At 44.4% G+C, this 18,039-nt stretch overlaps 1 protein-coding gene across 10 annotated transcripts in view; it reads left to right on the forward strand.

Annotated features, from left to right (window-relative positions):
• Positions 1-18,039, forward strand: part of LOC137423115 (ankyrin repeat and sterile alpha motif domain-containing protein 1B) — a 299,599-nt gene that overhangs the window by 248,912 nt on the left and 32,648 nt on the right. For 9 of the 10 annotated variants that reach the window (XM_078774678.1, XM_068109937.2, XM_068109936.2 and 6 more), the window contains 6 exons: positions 7,115-7,196; positions 8,297-8,403; positions 9,552-9,647; positions 12,224-12,376; positions 12,949-13,050; positions 14,973-15,098. In XM_078774678.1, the coding sequence (XP_078630804.1) occupies positions 7,115-7,196; positions 8,297-8,403; positions 9,552-9,647; positions 12,224-12,376; positions 12,949-13,050; positions 14,973-15,098 (666 nt within the window). Of the gene's footprint in view, positions 1-7,114; positions 7,197-7,409; positions 8,404-9,551; positions 9,648-12,223; positions 12,377-12,948; positions 13,051-14,972; positions 15,099-18,039 lie in introns of those variants that run through there. The other variant, XM_078774681.1, reaches the window with a different exon arrangement.

Consider the following 18,039-nt stretch of genomic DNA (forward strand, 5'->3'; position numbering starts at 1 on the left):
GGCTGACGGTTACACAGCCGTCATCACTCGCGCGACTTAATGCACTGTATGCGGATCGGCTTCCAACTAAACCGAGCGTCACTTTATAATAGCGCGTAGTCCGGTTCATGCGCGTCTTTCTTCACCCGCGTATCTCTCACAGTCCTTGGACGCTCTCAACTCCTGCTCGTCAACGATTCCTCCGGGTTGGTCAGTGCGCGTGAGTTCTCCTTGGGCAGCAGTCCTCTCGGGGGCTTTGTGCAACGCTTATATAGATACGACCCCGTACCTGCTCGAACCCTCTCAAACCTTCTTACCACGCCCTGTGACGCAGTGCTGCCGCCACCACCTCTGAGCCCTGATTGGCTGCTCGTGCTTACCGTCAGCACCTCTGCCGCCCCTCATTCGGCTCCGCCCCGGCTCTCCTAGGCCTGCCTCGTGTTAATTCGTCCAAAATGAACCAAAGTCAGCGCAAAGGGGTATGAGGCGAGGGAGGCTGGAAAGTCGGTAGAAGTAGGGCCTATTCTCCTGACTCTACTCAACGCAGAACTAACATAGGAAAAGGACTAATCTCACAAACACTAAGAGATAACGATACTATCGCGAGGCTACATGTTGCTTGTGTGACTAACTATGAGGGTGAAATTTTAACCTTTATTATACTGACTGTACAAAACTCAAAACCGCAACAATATATATACTACCATACTATCAAATTGTAGGTTGAGGTTACGGAATAGAAATGGAGATGTGTGAATGGTGTGTGTGTGTGTGTGTGTGTGTGTGTGTGTGTGTGTGTGTGTGTGTGTGTGTGTGTGTGTGTGTGTGTGTGTGTGTGTGTGTGTGTGTGTGTGTGTGTGTGTGTTGCAGGAGTGGGTGTGTGTGTGTGTGTGTGTATGTTGCAGGAGTGGGTCATGAGTGGGTGTGGTTTCGAATGAATGGTTTTGCATATTTTTTTTTGCCTGAGTGGTGCATGTTGTTAAGGGTAGGTGGTTGGTTGGCTGTGGTTTTTTTTTTTTTTTTTACTATTATTATTTCTTATTTTGTGTACTAGGGCATGCCCGTACTATATATAAGCTAGGACGTGCCCGTACGTGGGTGCCCGTTCCTTGCCAAAAAAAAAAAAAAAAAAAAATTTGTGTAGGGGTGTGTGTGTGTAAACATCCTAGGGCGTGCCCGTACGTGGGTGCAAAAAAACATGCGTGCAAACAACAACAACAAAAAAAAACTTTGAAACCACGTGGCAGTAACGACCACAGAACCCCCCCCCCCTCTATTTACATGAATGGTTTGGTCCATTCGCAACGACCACAGAACCCCCCCCCCCTCTATTTACATGCAATGGTTTGGTCCAAAGCGAACGGCTTGCAGTGTTTGGTAAAGAAATCGCCATAGCTCGGTAAGTACTTGTCCGATTAATATGAAACCTTGAAAAGGCACATCCTCGGGTCCCCAGCAATATACCTGGCAAGTTTAAAGTATATCGGACCCGTGGTTGTCGAGAAACAGCGGTCACAGACAAACATACACACATACACACATACACACATACACACATACACACATACAAACACACATACACACAGAGATTAATGGAATTATAGATAGATGTATGTATGTGAGTGAGTGAGGGTGTGTGTTTTTGCAGGAATGAATTTTTGCATGAGTGTGTTTTTGTATGTTGAGTGGTGTGTGTTGTAAGGGTAGGTTTGTGTGTGTGTGTGTGTGTGTGTGTGTGTGTGTGTGTGTGTGTGTGTGTGTGTGTGTGTGTGTGTGTGTGTGTGTGTGTGTGTGTGTGTGTGTGTGTGTGTGTGTGTGTGTATGTATGTATGTATGTATGTATGTATGTATATATATATATATATATATATGAATGATCTGGTGTTTTGTTGGTGACTGGTGAAGGGGTATAAAAGTGGGTGTTTGAGTGTTCCATTGGTGCTGCAGATTCTGGAAGTGGAGGCGATTTTGTTGTTGTAGTCTGCGTATGCACTGGCTGGGAGTGGGGGTATGTATGCATCCAGGTGTAGTTGCTGCATGTGGAGGTGTATGTGCCCCTACTGGTCCAGCTTAGCTGACCGTATCGAATTTGAAGGGCCGAAACGGGATGATGCTGAGGACCTCGACTGAGGACCCGGTCAGTGCGGCACACTTGTGACCAGGTGTGTTTTGAACTTATATATATATATATTGTCCTGTCGATGGCTCTATTAAGGCAGAGCACCCACGGATGACTGTAATCGAGCTTACTTTGAGGCGTTATCCAATTGATGGCTTTGTGACCACTAACGGGCTTTGTGACATGTCTGAAATCAGTGACTGCTGGCTCTTGATGCAAGTTGACATGGTGTGTGTGTGTGTGTGTGTGTGTGTGTGTGTGTGTGTGTGTGTGTGTGTGTGTGTGTGTGTGTGTGTGTGTGTGTGTGTGTGTGTGTGTGTGTGTGTGTGTGTGTGTGTGTGTGTGTATTTTCTGTGCAGCGTCTGTGTTGTCACTGAACTACTTTCTCAAACTTTTGTGAAATCGTACCAAACTTCTGGAATGCACATCTCTCCCGTCGGTATGTCCTAAGGGTATTTTATTTGAAAAAATTTCCTTTTTTTTTTTGGGGGGGGAATTTCTTTGGGAATTTTTATTTTCCAACTTCAATTGTTTATAAAATGTGATATCACGTATATTACAAATACATTTGTGCAAAATAATTGTTTGAATTATGATTGGTTTAAACCATGACAAAACGGCAACTCGGGTACAGTCATTTATCTATATATCTACACATCTGGGCAGTGTCTGTGTTGTCACTTAACGACTCCCTCAAACTTTTGTTTCCGTTGTTGTGAAGTGTTTTTAATAACGTTGTGGTGGTTTTGAATCACGTGGTGGTGACGTATTTTGAATTATGTGGTGGTGAGGTGTTTTTAAATGACGTGGTGGTGAGGTGTTTTTAAATCACGTGGTGGTGAGGTGTTTTTAAATCACATGGTGGTGAGGTGTTTTTAAATCACATGGTGGTGAGGTGTTTTGAATTAATTGGTGGTGAGGTATTTATAATTACGTGGTGGTGAGGTGTTTTTAATTATGTGGTGGTGAAGTGTTTAGAATTAGTTGGTGATGTGTTTTGAATTATGTGGTGGTGAGGTGTTTTGAATTACTTGGTGGTGAGGTGTTTTGAATTATGTGGTGGTGAGGTGTTTTGAATTACTTGGTGGTGAGGTGTTTTTAAATGACATGGTGGTGAGGTGTTTTTAATTTCGTGGCTGTGAGGTGTTTTTAAATGACGTGGTGGTGAGGTGTTTTTAATTTCGTGGCTGTGAGGTGTTTTTATTACGTGTTTTATGGCTGTGAGGTGTTTTTACTTTCGTGGTGGTGAGGTGTTTTTAATTACGTGTTTTATGGCTGTGAGGTGTTTTTACTTTCGTGGTGGTGAGGTGTTTTTATTACGTGTTGGTGAGGTGTTTTTAATTACGTGTTTTATGGCTGTGAGGTGTTTTTAATTTCGTGGTGGTGTGTTTTTATTACGTGTTTTAAGGCTGTGAGGTGTTTTTAATTTTGTGATGGTGAGGTGTTTTTATTACGTGTTTTAAGGCTGTGAGGTGTTTTTAATTTTGTGATGGTGAGGTGTTTTTATTACGTGTTTTATGGCTGTGAGGTGTTTTTATTTTTGTGGTGGTGAGGTGTTTTTATTACGTGTTTTATGGCTGTGAGGTGTTTTTATTCTGTGTTTTATAGCTGTGAGGTGTTTTTATTACGTGTTGTATGGCTGTGAGGTGTTTTCAATTTTGTGGTGGTGAGGTGTTTTTAATTTCGTGGTGGTGAGGTGTTTTTATTACGTGTTTTATGGCTGTGAGGTGTTTTGAATTACTTGGTGGTGAGGTGTTTTGAATTACTTGGTGGTGAGGTATTTTGAATTACTTGGTGGTGAGGTGTTTTGAATTACTTGGTGGTGAGGTGTTTTGAATTACTTGGTGGTGAGGTATTTTGAATTACGTGGTGGTGAGGTGTTTTGAATTACGTGGTGGTGAGGTGTTTTGAATTACTTGGTGGTGAGGTGTTTTGAATTACTTGGTGGTGAGGTGTTTTGAATTACTTGGTGGTGAGGTGTTTTGAATTACGTGGTGGTGAGGTGTTTTTAATTACTTGGTGGTGAGGTGTTTTGAATTACGTGGTGGTGAGGTGTTTTGAATTACTTGGTGAGGTGTTTTGAATTACGTGGTGGTGAGGTGTTTTGAATTACTTGGTGGTGAGGTGTTTTGAATTACGTGGTGGTGAGGTGTTTTGAATTACTTGGTGAGGTGTTTTGAATTACGTGGTGGTGAGGTGTTTTGAATTACTTGGTGGTGAGGTGTTTTGAATTACGTGGTGGTGAGGTGTTTTGAATTACGTGGTGGTGAGGTGTTTTGAATTACGTGGTGGTGAGGTGTAATCGTCCCAAACTTCCAGTCTGCACCTCCCCCTCCCCTATGTATGTGCAGAGGGGTTCTTTCTTGAAAAAAAAACATTCAACCTAAATTGCCTATAAAAATGTAATATCACAAACACAACAAATACATTTGTGCAAAGTAATTGTTTGTATTATGATTGGTGAAAATCATGACAACACAGCAACTCAGGCACAGTCATTAGCCTTAGTTAAAATAAGCCCGTTTCCGTTCCTCAGTATCGATGCTTGGTGAGGCGAGCGTAGCGAGCCGGGCCAAGGTAGTATATATATACTGAAACGCAAAAGAAACTTACCACCTTTGAAACCTTTAAATATCAACAATAACACTGCGTGTAGTAAATGTGTGAACTTATTTGTGGACAATAGTGTCCTCACTGTCAGACAAAACGGTCACGGATGGTCACTTGAACCTTCAATGGTCACTTCATAGCACAGCTGTTGAACAGCCGTTTTGACTGTCAATGATTAGCCAAGGGGTACCGGATGATTTTAATGAGCTGCACGTGATGTCTTGATATTGGCTTTAAAAAGGCCAGTGCAAAATGGGCATTTTGACCAAAAATTTTGACCATTTTGACCATTTTGACCAACTTCAAAAAGACCGAAAACGCAAAAGAAACTTACCACTTGTTTGAAATGTAATAAAATTGTAACAGTTCAAAATAAAACAAACCAACAATTGCTAATTGAAACATTGGCATTTTATTGATGACATGTCAAGTTTTTGACCAAGATACACCATCTCATCAGTTTGTTCTACAGTACAGAACAGCACAGGGTGCAATGTCAGTCCCCTTTCAAAAGCGTGTGTGGCCACCATTGTTTTGGATACAGGCAGTGCATCATCGGCGTATACTGCCTACCAGTCTTTGGATGGATTGCTGCTGGATTCTGTCCCACTCAGTCCTCAATGTCTGAAGCAGCTCTGCCCGTGTCCTGGCCCTGCCAACTACGCGTCTCCCAAGCTCATCCCACAGGTGCTCTATGGGATTCAGGTCAGGGGAGAGCGCAGGCCACTGCATGGTGTTGATGTTCTCGCCTTGGAGAAATGCAGTGGTAAAGCGAGCAGCATGGGGACGAGCGTTGTCATGCTGAAAGGTTCTCAGTTCTGGGTGGTCTAGCAGGAATGGCAGCAGATGAGGTCGCAGGATGTTATCCACATACCGCTGGGCGTTAAGATTCCCATCCACAACCACCAGTGGCGTCCTGTACCGGCCTGATATGGCGGCCCACACCATCACACTTGGGCCACCCCACCTGTTGGCTTGACGCACGCAACAATCGGCATATCGCTCGCCAGTTCTTCTCCAGACACGCTCACACCCATCAGGATTGTCCACACAGAACCTTGACTCATCGCTGAAAGCGACCTCGTTCCACTGTGCCAAGGTCCACCGCTGATGCTGCTGGCACCATCTCTGTCGGTTGCGGCGATGGGCAGCCGTCATCACGGGGCCTCTGTATGGTCTTCTGGCAGTCAGGCCATAGTCATGCAGTCGTCTTCGTGCAGTATCATTGGAGATCCGTGGGTTTGCACGCCCCGGAGTTTCTGCTGCAGTGCGGGATGCTGGACGGAATCGATCCCGCAGGTGACTTCGGACCATCTGCCTGTCCTGCCTTGCAGTGGTGACTCTTGGCCTCCCTGATCGAGGTCTGTCATCTGCAGAGTTGTGGAGGGTGTCTCTGTCCACCAGGGCCGATATCGTCTGGTGTGAACAGCCAAGGCGACGTGCCACCTCACGGTAGCTCAGTCCGCTTTGCAGCATGCCCAGGGCACGCTGCCGTTGATCCCTTGACAATCGTGGCATGTTGATTGAAATGCCCATTTTGCACTGGCCTTTTTAAAGCCAATATCAAGACATCACGTGCAGCTCATTAAAATCATCCCGTACCCCTTGGCTAATCACTGACAGTCAAAACGGCTGTTCAACAGCTGTGCTATGAAGTGACCATTGAAGGTTCAAGTGACCATCCGTGACCGTTTTGTCTGACAGTGAGGACACTATTGTCCACAAATAAGTTCACACATTTACTACACGCAGTGTTATTGTTGATATTTAAAGGTTTCAAAGGTGGTAAGTTTCTTTTGCGTTTCAGTATATATATATAGTACTATAAAGCTCAATTCATGGTTTTTTACCTGTTTATAAACGATTCAAAAACAAAAACACTACCAAACCAAATCCAACCAAAATCTTGCATGTTGCTGTTTGCATGTACCCCATGTATCTGGGGGAAGGGGTTCAGGATGGGGGGAAGACCCAATTCTTTCTATGTAAATGTGTATCTTATAGCACCGCCCGGTGGTATCTAGTATTACAAATCATCTTGTGTAAAGAAAGTTAAAAAAAAAAAAAACTTTATAATATGCATTACAGTGATGTTGAATGAGAAGAATTTGACAGTTTAAGTGAAAACAGCACTGACCTTTGAGGCGAAGCAGAAGTGATTTTTGCTCGTGCCGTATATAAGCAGCAACGATGCTTGATGACTATGATGTTATCTGACTTGCGAGCAGACGGAAGATGACCTTGAGCAAATGATAGAGTGAATAGAGCGGAATGTTTGTGACGTACGACGTCGTATTTTGATTAAATACGTCAGCAAAGTGACGAGTAATTTTGCTCGTTGTTGTTATTTTTATTTAGTTCATGCTTCTATTTCACAAAGCTTTGTTGTGTTTGTCCGATCTACAGATTGATAGGATTATGAGTTCCATCGGCGCGGGTATCAGGAAAGATGACGTTTTGGTCCAAAAAGAAGAAGCTGTTAAGAAAGGCAAGTTTTGTTTGTTTGTTTTCTTGTGAAGGAAGATTGACATATCAGCTTGTTACTTACTTTGCCTCAAACATATCTGCTCCCCGATTGAATCGATTGCATTCCCATTGGAGTGCATTTTAGATTTACAGTCAGTGCTAAGGCGTTTCAATATTTGCACTGATAGCGCTCCTGTGCCGCTTTGATGCAACAGAAAAGCAATTCTCTGGATTGACCTGACCGACAGGTGTGTCCTTTACACTTTCGTGCAGTGCTTGTTTGTGATCTTGTTCGTTAACATTCTCGCTCTGTGTTCGTACGGCTGTTTGCCTTGCACATCTTGATTACTCCCATTCTTGTGCATTGCCTGCTGTGCTGCTTCACTCTTTCCACTTATTGAAATGGTGTCCATATTTGTTTTTTTTAAATTTTATTTTCATTGAGCACCTGCTGATGTGTACATCCATGGCCAACCGTCTCCATCGGTCTGAAAGCCAAAGTCTATTTGCACTGCAAAAATTGCCCCATTGACACAATTTGTGCACCATCCTCCAATTGGTAAATGGTCTGATTGTCGAGTATGATGCCTCCTTTAATGCCGTGCAGGTCTGGTACATCCGAGCCTCGTCGGTGCAGGTGCACGTCCAATACGGGTGTGCCTTTAAGCGCTTGACTATAAAAGACGGCCTATTTCCATATCCGGAGTGTGGCATAGATAGCAGGTAGAGTGAGGAACTGTGTGACGAAGACAGAGATCCTGGCACGTGCTCACTTGGCCTCAGCTGCGCTTTCCTGTGGGATGGCGAATAGGCAATGAGCAGTCTGCGGCAGACGCCGTACGTCACCGAATGCGGACGGGCTGGGCTGGGCTGGGTTGGGCTGAGCACGCGTCCTGATCTCGATGCAGAACGGCACGCTTTGGTGTGCCGGCGTGAGGGCTAGCTCAGCGATGTTCTGTGGCGTCTGCTTGCCCGGCGCCCCCGGTTCCGAGTGGTGCGACGCAGCCTAGCTCTGCGCGGCTGGCAGAATGTGGCACTCGCAGCGCTCCGTGTCAGAATGTCAGTGCTACCGCATGGATGGTGTGAACGCCTACCGACGTGGACCTTTTCCCATGGCCGTAGGTGTTCAGAGCCCGGCGCAGACGGTGGGCCAGTGGCTCGAGAGTCTTGGCATACAGCAATACGAGAGCCAGCTCGTGGCCAATGGCTTTGACGACATCAATTTCCTGGTAAGTGGCACCTAGTATATGTATTTTTGTTGGAACGTAGAACAAATGATGCTTTACATCCCACTTGCGATCCTTTTTTGGGCCGTTCCAAAAATACCTTAACCTTTTACAATTGCATCAACATATATGACGTGTCTCCGGCTCCATTCGGTAATTTGCCTTTCCACATGAATGGCGAGGGCCGGACCATTGTGTGCTCGATAATACCGACTATAAAAAGAGGCCAAATATTACGGAAAGATGCTCACGGTTTGGGAGCGTGTGACGGCTCAGAGGATCATATGCCTTTGGGATTTGCCTGGTGCAGTTCATGATGAGCACTCGCACGCATCCCTGCATCCCACTCGGCTCCTGCTGGGCTTCTGACCAGTTTGGCCCCTGCCGCTGTGACAGCATGCTTTTCTTTCCTCACAACATGGCTGCCGTGCATAGCTCATGCAGGGATCAGTGTGACAGGCCAATAATGTAGGCCAGTCAAGATGTGCAGGAGCCTTGTGCACATATTGAACAAATAGATTATGGAAATGGCTCACTGTATTTGACAGGGTAAGAAGATGACTGACTCGGATAATCAGGGGCGACAGATTTGTACGTTTGGATCATAAAGAAGTGGGTTGTCCATGGAGGACAAGTCATTTTCAGGCTCTTGGATAAAAGTGGTCCTGAGCTGCAAGTCAAATTTTATTTTTGTCTCATTTTTCTGTTTCTTTGCCGAGCATTTCTTGACATTATCTGTTTTAATGCCAGTAATTTCTTAATTTATCCGTATCATCACCAGTTGTGACCTTTACTGAACTTTCATAAGGAGTTTGTACCAAGACGCGGCTTTTCGGCTAATAGTCAATTGTGTCTGCATGGAGTGTAACAGACACAGTCGTTGACTCTAATATAGTCCCGTGCACATATCCAGGTAAATAGTTAATGATTGTGATGCATGCATACTCAAGGTTAACTTTGGCCAGGTTAGATCTCGGAAAGCTTTAGTATGAAGGCCTTTTTGTGAAACCTTTTGAAGCAAAGCATGTGTCATCCCACAGGCCAACACCGATTGACGGCGTCCTTGTAAGATTGTGACCTTATGGCCTTGCATGTCACCTGATGTGTGGCACATAGACAATTTTCCGCCAAGTTTGTGTTCTCATGTTCAGGGCAACGCCATGGAAGATCAGGACCTGTTGGAAATCGGAATCTTGAATTCGAGCCACCGGCAGAAACTGCTGCAAGCTGCCCGCATGCTTCCCAAGGCAAGTTCGCTCTTGGGCCTGCATGTATGCCTATGAAAAAAACATACAATTAGGCTCTGGTGAAGGCTTCCCTACCTTTGTGAGGGATCAGTAAATCTGTGCAACTAAACCATTGCAGTTGCGTACCTCCTCCTCTCCTGAGCAGGATATGCACATATTCAAAAATACAAACACACCTTCCTTGCCTGGGAACCTTCCCCCTCATCATTGCGGAAGCGCCGTGCCAACCTTGTGCATATAATGGAGTCTGGAAATGTTTCATCCGCTTCCAATATATCATGAATGGATTTAAAGGTTTAGTTTGGAAATTCAATAATAATACTACTATTATTATTATTAGCTATTGTTATACTCCTCCAGCCTGGTGTTGGCTTAGCGGTTAGGGTGCCGGCTTGGGATCCTAGGATCCTGGGCTCAAATCCCGGTCAATCGCTGAATTAACGCCAGGGGGGTTGTCTCAGCCTGTCATCCTTCCGAAGTCGGCAAATTGAGTATCAGCTCACTGGTAATTCCCTGTGTGTCACAAGAGCCGACTAACAGGGTTGGCGGCAGGAAGGGCATCCGGCCGTAAAACATTGCTTCAAAAATGGGACCCCGGTGCCCGAAAAAGGTCAACCCCTGCTCTGCGGGGAAAAATGGCCTCTAAAGGTGGTTCTATACTCCTCCAATCAAGACCCCTCCTTTCTTGTGTCCCCTCTCATAGATAACATAATACAGAAACCTGCCATAACGCTACTTTTTCTACACAGATCAAATGTTATACATTAGCTGAGGCTTTAGCTCTGCTAGATTTTCCATTTTAGGTTAAAAAAAGTTTCACAATAATAAATGCATCTTACTACAATGCGTGCAATTAAAAACACAGTTCACACTCGTACCATTGCATTCGCGCAGCGTTTGATAGGCGGGCGAGTTTTTTTGCCGGTCAACCAATGAACCCCAGGTGGATTCCATACGCGGTGGACCAACACCAAGCTGATCCTGTGGTTGAAGCCGTTTTGATTGGCCAACAGCAGAGAGTGCCCATCCCTTGCACAGAGTGTCAGGGTGCCGCACCATGTGGCTTCCCATGCTTAAAACTAGAATCCCACGTGAAACTGCCATCAAATGGTGAAAGCTGATAGAGCTAGAAATAATTGATGGAATGCTGACAGATTTCACAATGTTCAGGTGAAATTCGACAACCGGAACCTTACACAACTTCAAAAAAAGGCTAACGTCTTGTTGCTTTCTACTGCACGCCCATGCTGGCGATTCAAGTCGATCTCATGTTGGGTTGCTTTATGTCCATGTATTTTTGTCGTGGCATAAGAAATAAACCTGTGACTGGTTGGTTAAAATAGCTGCAAATGGTGTTTGTAGAGAAATTCGATTGAAATGTCCTCTAGGAGTGCAGTGATAAAAAGTATTTGTGAATCTCATTGAATAAGCCTGGTGTTGGCTTAACGGTGAAGGTAGCTGGCCAAAGATCCCAGGGTCTTGAGTTTGAGCCCTTGTTGTGCCATTAAATGCCACCAGCTAGGTTGACTCAGCTTGTCATCCTTCCGAGGTCGGCAAAATGAGTGCCAGCTTACTGGTAACAAGGGGGCACTGCATCGGTGGCAAGGCCGTGCTCCCAGCAACTATGTAACCAGCAGCCAAAGGCCGCATACAAAATGATTGATGTCACTGATTGACTGTTTTATTTGTTTTAAACATCTAAGCACACCTTTGATTGTTGCTTCCTGGTATTCATGAGGGTAAATGTAAAAAAATGCAATCATAATTTAATCATAGTATTACTATGGATGGATAGTGCAATTGGATAATGTGCACCCTTTCCCACCCCATTGTGACCACACATTCAACAACAGGCTTTGCCAATAATTGCGTATTCATGCTCCTGCCATTGTAAGCCTGGTGTTGGCTTAGCGGTTAGGGTGCGGCTTGGGATCCTAGGATCCTGGATTCGAATCCCGGTTGATTTTCAGGACTCAGCCTGTCATCCTTCTGAGGTCGGCAAATTGAGTACCAGTTCACTGGTAATTCCCTGTGTGTTGCAAGAGGCGACTACCACGGTTGGCGGCAGGAAGGGCATCCGGCTGTAAAACATTGCTTCAAAAAGTGGACCACGGTGCCCAAAAAAGGCCAAACCCCGCTCTGTAGGGAAAAATGGCCTCTGAAGGTGGTTCATGCTCCTGCCATTGCAGAAAATTTCCGTAACACACAGCCAGTTCATCGAGTACCTCTAGTATCTTGTATGCTTCATTTTGTTCTGAAAACGTGACAGTTCTTGCGTCATATCTTAACAATTGAAAGTTGACAATACATGTTGCTAACCACTGTGGGAAGAAATGTAAAATTGACGTTCTGCGTGTTAGTCTTTCCTCAGAACTATTTTGCACCAACAAATGTTTGTTTTACACTTTGCTTCCCACGGCAGTTAGCATACCTTTGTCAACCTTCACTTTGTGGAAACCTATCATTCAAACTGTGTCCGCCGATGCAGAACGACGCTAAGCCTTGATGAAATCAATGCATGAGGTGTATGAGAATCGTTCTCCTGACACAGGTGTTTTGCACCGTTCCCTATTTAGGTTCGAAGGATAGGATATGACGGCTACCACCCCTCGACCGTAGCTGAATGGCTAGACTCACTGGAGCTGCGAGATTACCTAAACACATTCACCATGAACGGTTACTCATCCATGGAGCAAGTGAAGAAACTCTGGGAGATCGAGCTCGTCAACGTAAGTCGACATTAATGCAAAATATCCGTTGCGCCAGTGGCTCTGCCCATGTTTGTTTCCCCCTCGGACCTTTGGTGCCATGGTGCCCCCATCTCAGCACAAGATGGTTCGCGTTTACAGGAGTTCTTCCAATGCGTTTGTCCGTTTAAGAAACGAATTTGGCGAAGCATGTGGCACGCTTGTGCATCGATTCTCCGCTGCGAGCAGCATCTCAATTTTGCTAATTCCCTTCGGTGATTGCTTTGCAATACGCGTATTCTGCAGAGCTTTTGCATTTTAATGGGTCGTTACTCGTAGCGGAACAAACTTCGTTGTCCATTTTGCAATGTAACATGTTCGTTTGGAAATTTCTCATCTGAAGGTTCTTCCTCTGCTCACTGTCATCCTTTTGGGGATACGATAGCCACGCGCCCTTGGCCTTGTGCTCGGATGGTGTGCCACTACTTCTTACCTGAATCGAGCTCATGGCTGCAGAAAATGACGTGGATTGCTTGTTATCAGCAAGGCTCACCAGGTTATCAAAGGAAGTGATTCTGCAAGAAGTAATGCTGTGCTTTTCTTTTTTCGTTCAGGTGCTAAAAATAGCTTTGGTTGGACACCGGAAACGAGTTCTCGCGTCCTTCGGCGACCGCTATGATTCTTCGCAACAGAAACCAACCCGACTGAACCAAATGGTGAGAGTATCGAGATAGTTTTAAATTTTTGTTTCAAATCTGTCCTTGTTCCATTTTTCTAAATATTTGTGTATTTGAGAGCAATTTTCTTCATACACTAAACGATGACATATAATGTTACTGTTGAGCAAGTGAACCAAGTGTTTAGCATTCCCATCTGAGCCCATGACCGATGACGCTGGGATGTTCCCATGCACTTCACTGATTTGTCCATCATCTACCAATGTCCATGTGATTAATGTACGAGTACAATGATGTGTCCTATTGTCCTGCATGTGATGTATGTACTTGCTCCACCGAGAGCCGTGGATCGCTAAAAAAAAAAAAATTTTTTTATGAAACCTTCAGTTCACTGCAGGACGGAAGGCCTCTCTCATCTCACATTGGGACTATTGGCATACTCACCATTCCTGCCCAGTACCAGTTGGCAGGCAATGCCTGATGAGAAAGCCTAATTATGGAAACTAGTGAGGTACCCATGCTACGCACAGGTGGGAGGCCAGAAGCAAACAGACGATGCAGAAACGGCGAATGCTGAAGCATGAAACCAATAAATTCCACATTCCTGTAGCACCTTCAGTTGCATGGCAGACATGGACAGCAAGTTCGTGAAGGACTTCCATGAAAAACGTACCCGTTCGTGAACAAACGGGTACGTTTGTTCCATACCCAGTCAATGGCGAATCTGCATATGGCGATCCGCGAATTCACGTTTAGAAAGTAGAAACAAGAAACGGTCATGGCATTCATTCACTTGAACTCGATATCTCTTTTCTATTCCAAACAGCATAACTCCAATCACAAATTAAATAACATTAATATAAAAAATAAACTTTTAACAACATTCGTGACATAAACAAATATTTAAATCCTGATGTGGTGTTCCGTACGGTTGGGTGAACACAATTACGAATTCAAACTCGTAATTGTATTCACTCAATTCCAATCATCAATTGATACTTTAACAAAACGATTAACACGATTAACGTTTAACGATTAAACATTACGATTGAATGACGGTTGTATTGGGATATGATCAAACCCGCACATTGCCGTCATCTGTCCACTTCCGGATTAACTGCAGGTTTGTAATTCTCATTAAAATCTAAACAGTATTTGTAGAATTTCAACAAAAGCCACATCACCGTTCATATCGGTAAATATTATTCATCGTGTTTCGAAAAACTGGAAAATTGGAAAACTTGAAAAATTTGGAAAAACAATATAGCCTATTTTACTCCTGGGGGTCCCAGGAATACCCACCCAAAATATCGTTGTGATCGGTTGAGCCGTTTTTGTGATACCTTCGAACGGACAGACAGACGGATGGACATTTGGTGAATTATAGTAAGATGCTTCATGTCTGTGTACTCACCAGCCCTCCCATTCCTGCCCCCTTTCATCATGAGTCTTTTCGTACTAAAATGGAATGCTTTGCTCAAAGACAATCATCACAAGGCAACCTATGCTATCGTCTGGGGTGCTACTCTAGAGTCGTTTACTGAAAAGAAAAACATCTTTGTGCACTTTTACATTGATATATGCGAGAAAATTACACGTCCAGACCAGGAATCGAACCCAGGTCCTCTGGTGAACCATACCAGTGCTCTGTCATCTGAGCTATCTGGGCGGCCCTGACTGCGCATACAATTTTCCCACACATAGAAAGACCCTCTCGTGTTCAGCTCCTATGGTTGGCAGCGAGTGCCCCGGAAGCATTGACGGAAAGAGAGTGGCAATCATATGTGTGGGAAAATAGCATGCTCAGTCAGGGTCACCCAGATAGCTCAGAGGGCAGAGCACTGGTGCGGTTTTCCAGAGGACCTGGGTTCGATTCCTGGTCTGGACTTGTAATTTTCATCCATATATCAATTTAATTATTTAATCCTGTTCATTAATGTGATTATGTGCACTGTGTTCAGGAAGAGTGCTGTGAGCCGTCGCTAGTATTGCGGCCTCCCAATGAAGCAACACCCTCGGCCCCCATCCAGCAGTGGCAACACCAACCTGAGCATCTCATATTCTCGTCGTGCGACTATGAGGCCTACGTAAGCCCTGCACACTTGAGAAATAATTAAAATTCACAAAGTCTATTTGTGTACTGCCTCCACGTGATTGGCTTCCCTTTCCTCGTTGCCTGCTTGTTGTCTTTTTGATTGCTGTAATCTACTCGATGCCTGAGCAAAAAACTTTTAATCTGCCAGTTTGTGAATAAAATGCTTTAAAGATATCCAAAATAAAAACCCCTCTCCTAAACAAGAAATTCCCTTTAAAAGGCGAATGTGTGGGTGATTGCATGAGAGTAATCAAAATTTATCATCGAGGAACTACAATGTTTTTCATTTTTAAAGGGGATATAAGCAACAGGTTGGTGGAGAACACTGTGTTCGTCATACGGAATGTACATTACATTTTTCTGTCATTTGGTGTGGGAGAAACTGCTTCTTGTGAAACCAATTTTGTTGAACTCTGAGAGTAATCCTAACCCTCACAGCTCTGAGAATATCAAAGCACAGCAATATGAAACATGTGCGACCGTCACGAAGGCGATTCAAATGTGACCTCGGACTTTTGTTTATGAAAGGCAAAGTTGGTTCCTACATTTTTTTAAAGGGAAAAGTCTTCAGTGTTGGTGCAGTCGTTAATTCCAGCACAGCGGTTTGCGTTGGTGGCAAAAGAGATTAAAACACACAACAACTCGGAAAGATCTCAAAATACAAACGCCCATCCACATCCGCTCTGTACTCGAACTACCGACGTGGAGTACAAGTCAAATTGACCAATTTCCCCATTTTTCTTTCCTTCATTCATAGATAAGTCGATGTGGGGTATCGGATGAAGTTAGATCAACTACAGTGGTTAGCAAAACTGGCAATCAGAACCACAGAAGTGTTAATTCCTCCCGGACACTGTCACAATGCATTGCTAGGCTACGGTCCTTTCAGGGTCATGAATATTTACCCCTTGTCTGTCTGTTTGTCTGTTTATTTGTGAACAAGATATCTCAAAAAGCTATGGACGGATTTGGACGAAACTTGGTGGACAGGCTGTGTGTGTGACGAGGAAGAATCAATTCCATTTTGGTGAAGATCCGGATCCAGCTAGTAGAATGTTTAAGTGATTCTTCACCATTGGGAGATATGGCCCAAAACAATATATAGCAGGCTATCTCAAAAAGTTGTGGACGGATGATTTTGATTAAATGTAATTCTGTATTGTGATTTTCTGGTCTACTCTGGGATACAAAACGTAAACTGTTCACCTGGCTGAGGTATGCTGTCTACTGAGTGCCGTTCTAGTAATGAGCTGTTTTGTGCACATTATTAGTCCTCCACCCAGAGGGCACTATAGGTTTGCTCTCCGTCTGTCTGTCCTTCCGTCCATCTGTCCGTCCCACCTGTGGTTTTCTGCACTTTTGTCCCATACCCTTTACCATATTCAACTGAAACTTGGTGCATGGCTTTATTATGATAGGTTACAGAACAAGTTTGGGTTTCGGGGCGTTCTGCCAATTTTTAACGGAGTTGTGCCCTTTTTGCTTGGAACAACGATATTCATTGGGACCGGTAGGGGACATTTTATTGCAAAGCAATTCTCGCTCGTTTGAATTACTTTGTGGGACGACCTTTCGGATAAATTAGGAATGTGAATAGATTTTCAACATGTTTGTTATCATGTGGGGGTATTTCGAACCACCAGTCTACATAACCATTAAATCAGTACTGGCTCGTAGCGCATTACATTTTGCCAGTCCTGAACACATTTGTCGCTGACACTGTATTTCCTGTGCGCAGCCATATTTCCACCATTTTCCCCAAAAAACGTGACAACTTCAATCGTAAAAGCTGCCATGTACGAATTGCCTTGCTTGAATTTACAGGAGGCATTTTGCGATGATGTAGTAAGGATAGATACATATGGAATTGGATCGAAAGGGATGGATCAAACGTAATTGGTGAGTGCGTGCTTGTTATTGATTGCATGATCTCGTATGTGTCAGTGAGCAGATTAATGTTTAATTGCTCACCCGGTTGGCAAACGTTCCAGGCAATGATTTCTGCAGTGTGTTTCAAATTAGGAATTATAAAATTTAGTTCAGAAAATATCACACTTTGCCATTTTTCTTCCATTTTTGCAATTCATTACGAGTCAATTCCATACATAAATCGATTCAGGGTACAAGTTGAGGTCCGGACTTTCGGGGAAAAAAACCCATCGACTTGTGCACCAAAAAATACGGTGAAGTTGACAAAAACAACAGGTAAAAAAATGTATTTTTTATGAATTAATGTTCTCCATATTCTCATAATAAAGGCTTGTTGAAAGTTTGATCACAAAAGCTCAAATGGTAAAAAGATTATGGCAAACAGACACATACACGCTCACACAGACGCAGACACGCTCGCACAGACGCAGACACGCTCGCACAGACGCAGACACGCTCACACAGACGCAGACACGCTCGCACAGACGCAGACACGCTCGCACAGACGCAGACACGCTCGCACAGACGCAGACACGCTCACACAGACGCAGACACGCTCACACAGACGCAGACACGCTCACGCAGACACACACACACACACACACACACACACACACACACACACACACATAGCTGCATATACACGCAATTGCAAAACCCCATCTCCTGCTGCCCGGCGGACGGGCTGATTCAACAGTTATCCTATTTTACTCCCCCGCAAAGGGTGAGACCCAAAACGTTAGCACCCTGTGCTCCATCACAGCGGACAACTTTAACTATTTTGTTGTTGTGTATTTATTGTTGGTGGCTGATCCTCATATAATCACCCGTTTCCTGCTTTCATGCACGTGCTGAAAAGCGAGGTGATGGTTGCAGTGACAGTAACGGAGATAACGGAGTGTGGAGCGATGAATGTTGGTGGAATTTCTGGGCAAAGGAAACACCTGCCCTGTTTAAATTTAAAAGTGAACGGCGGCGCAATGCAGTGACGATTGGCTCTCAAG

This window comes from Myxine glutinosa, chromosome 3 (genome assembly GCF_964187855.1).
Source record: "Myxine glutinosa chromosome 3, kmMyxGlut1.1, whole genome shotgun sequence".
Taxonomy (NCBI): Eukaryota; Metazoa; Chordata; class Myxini; order Myxiniformes; family Myxinidae; genus Myxine; species Myxine glutinosa.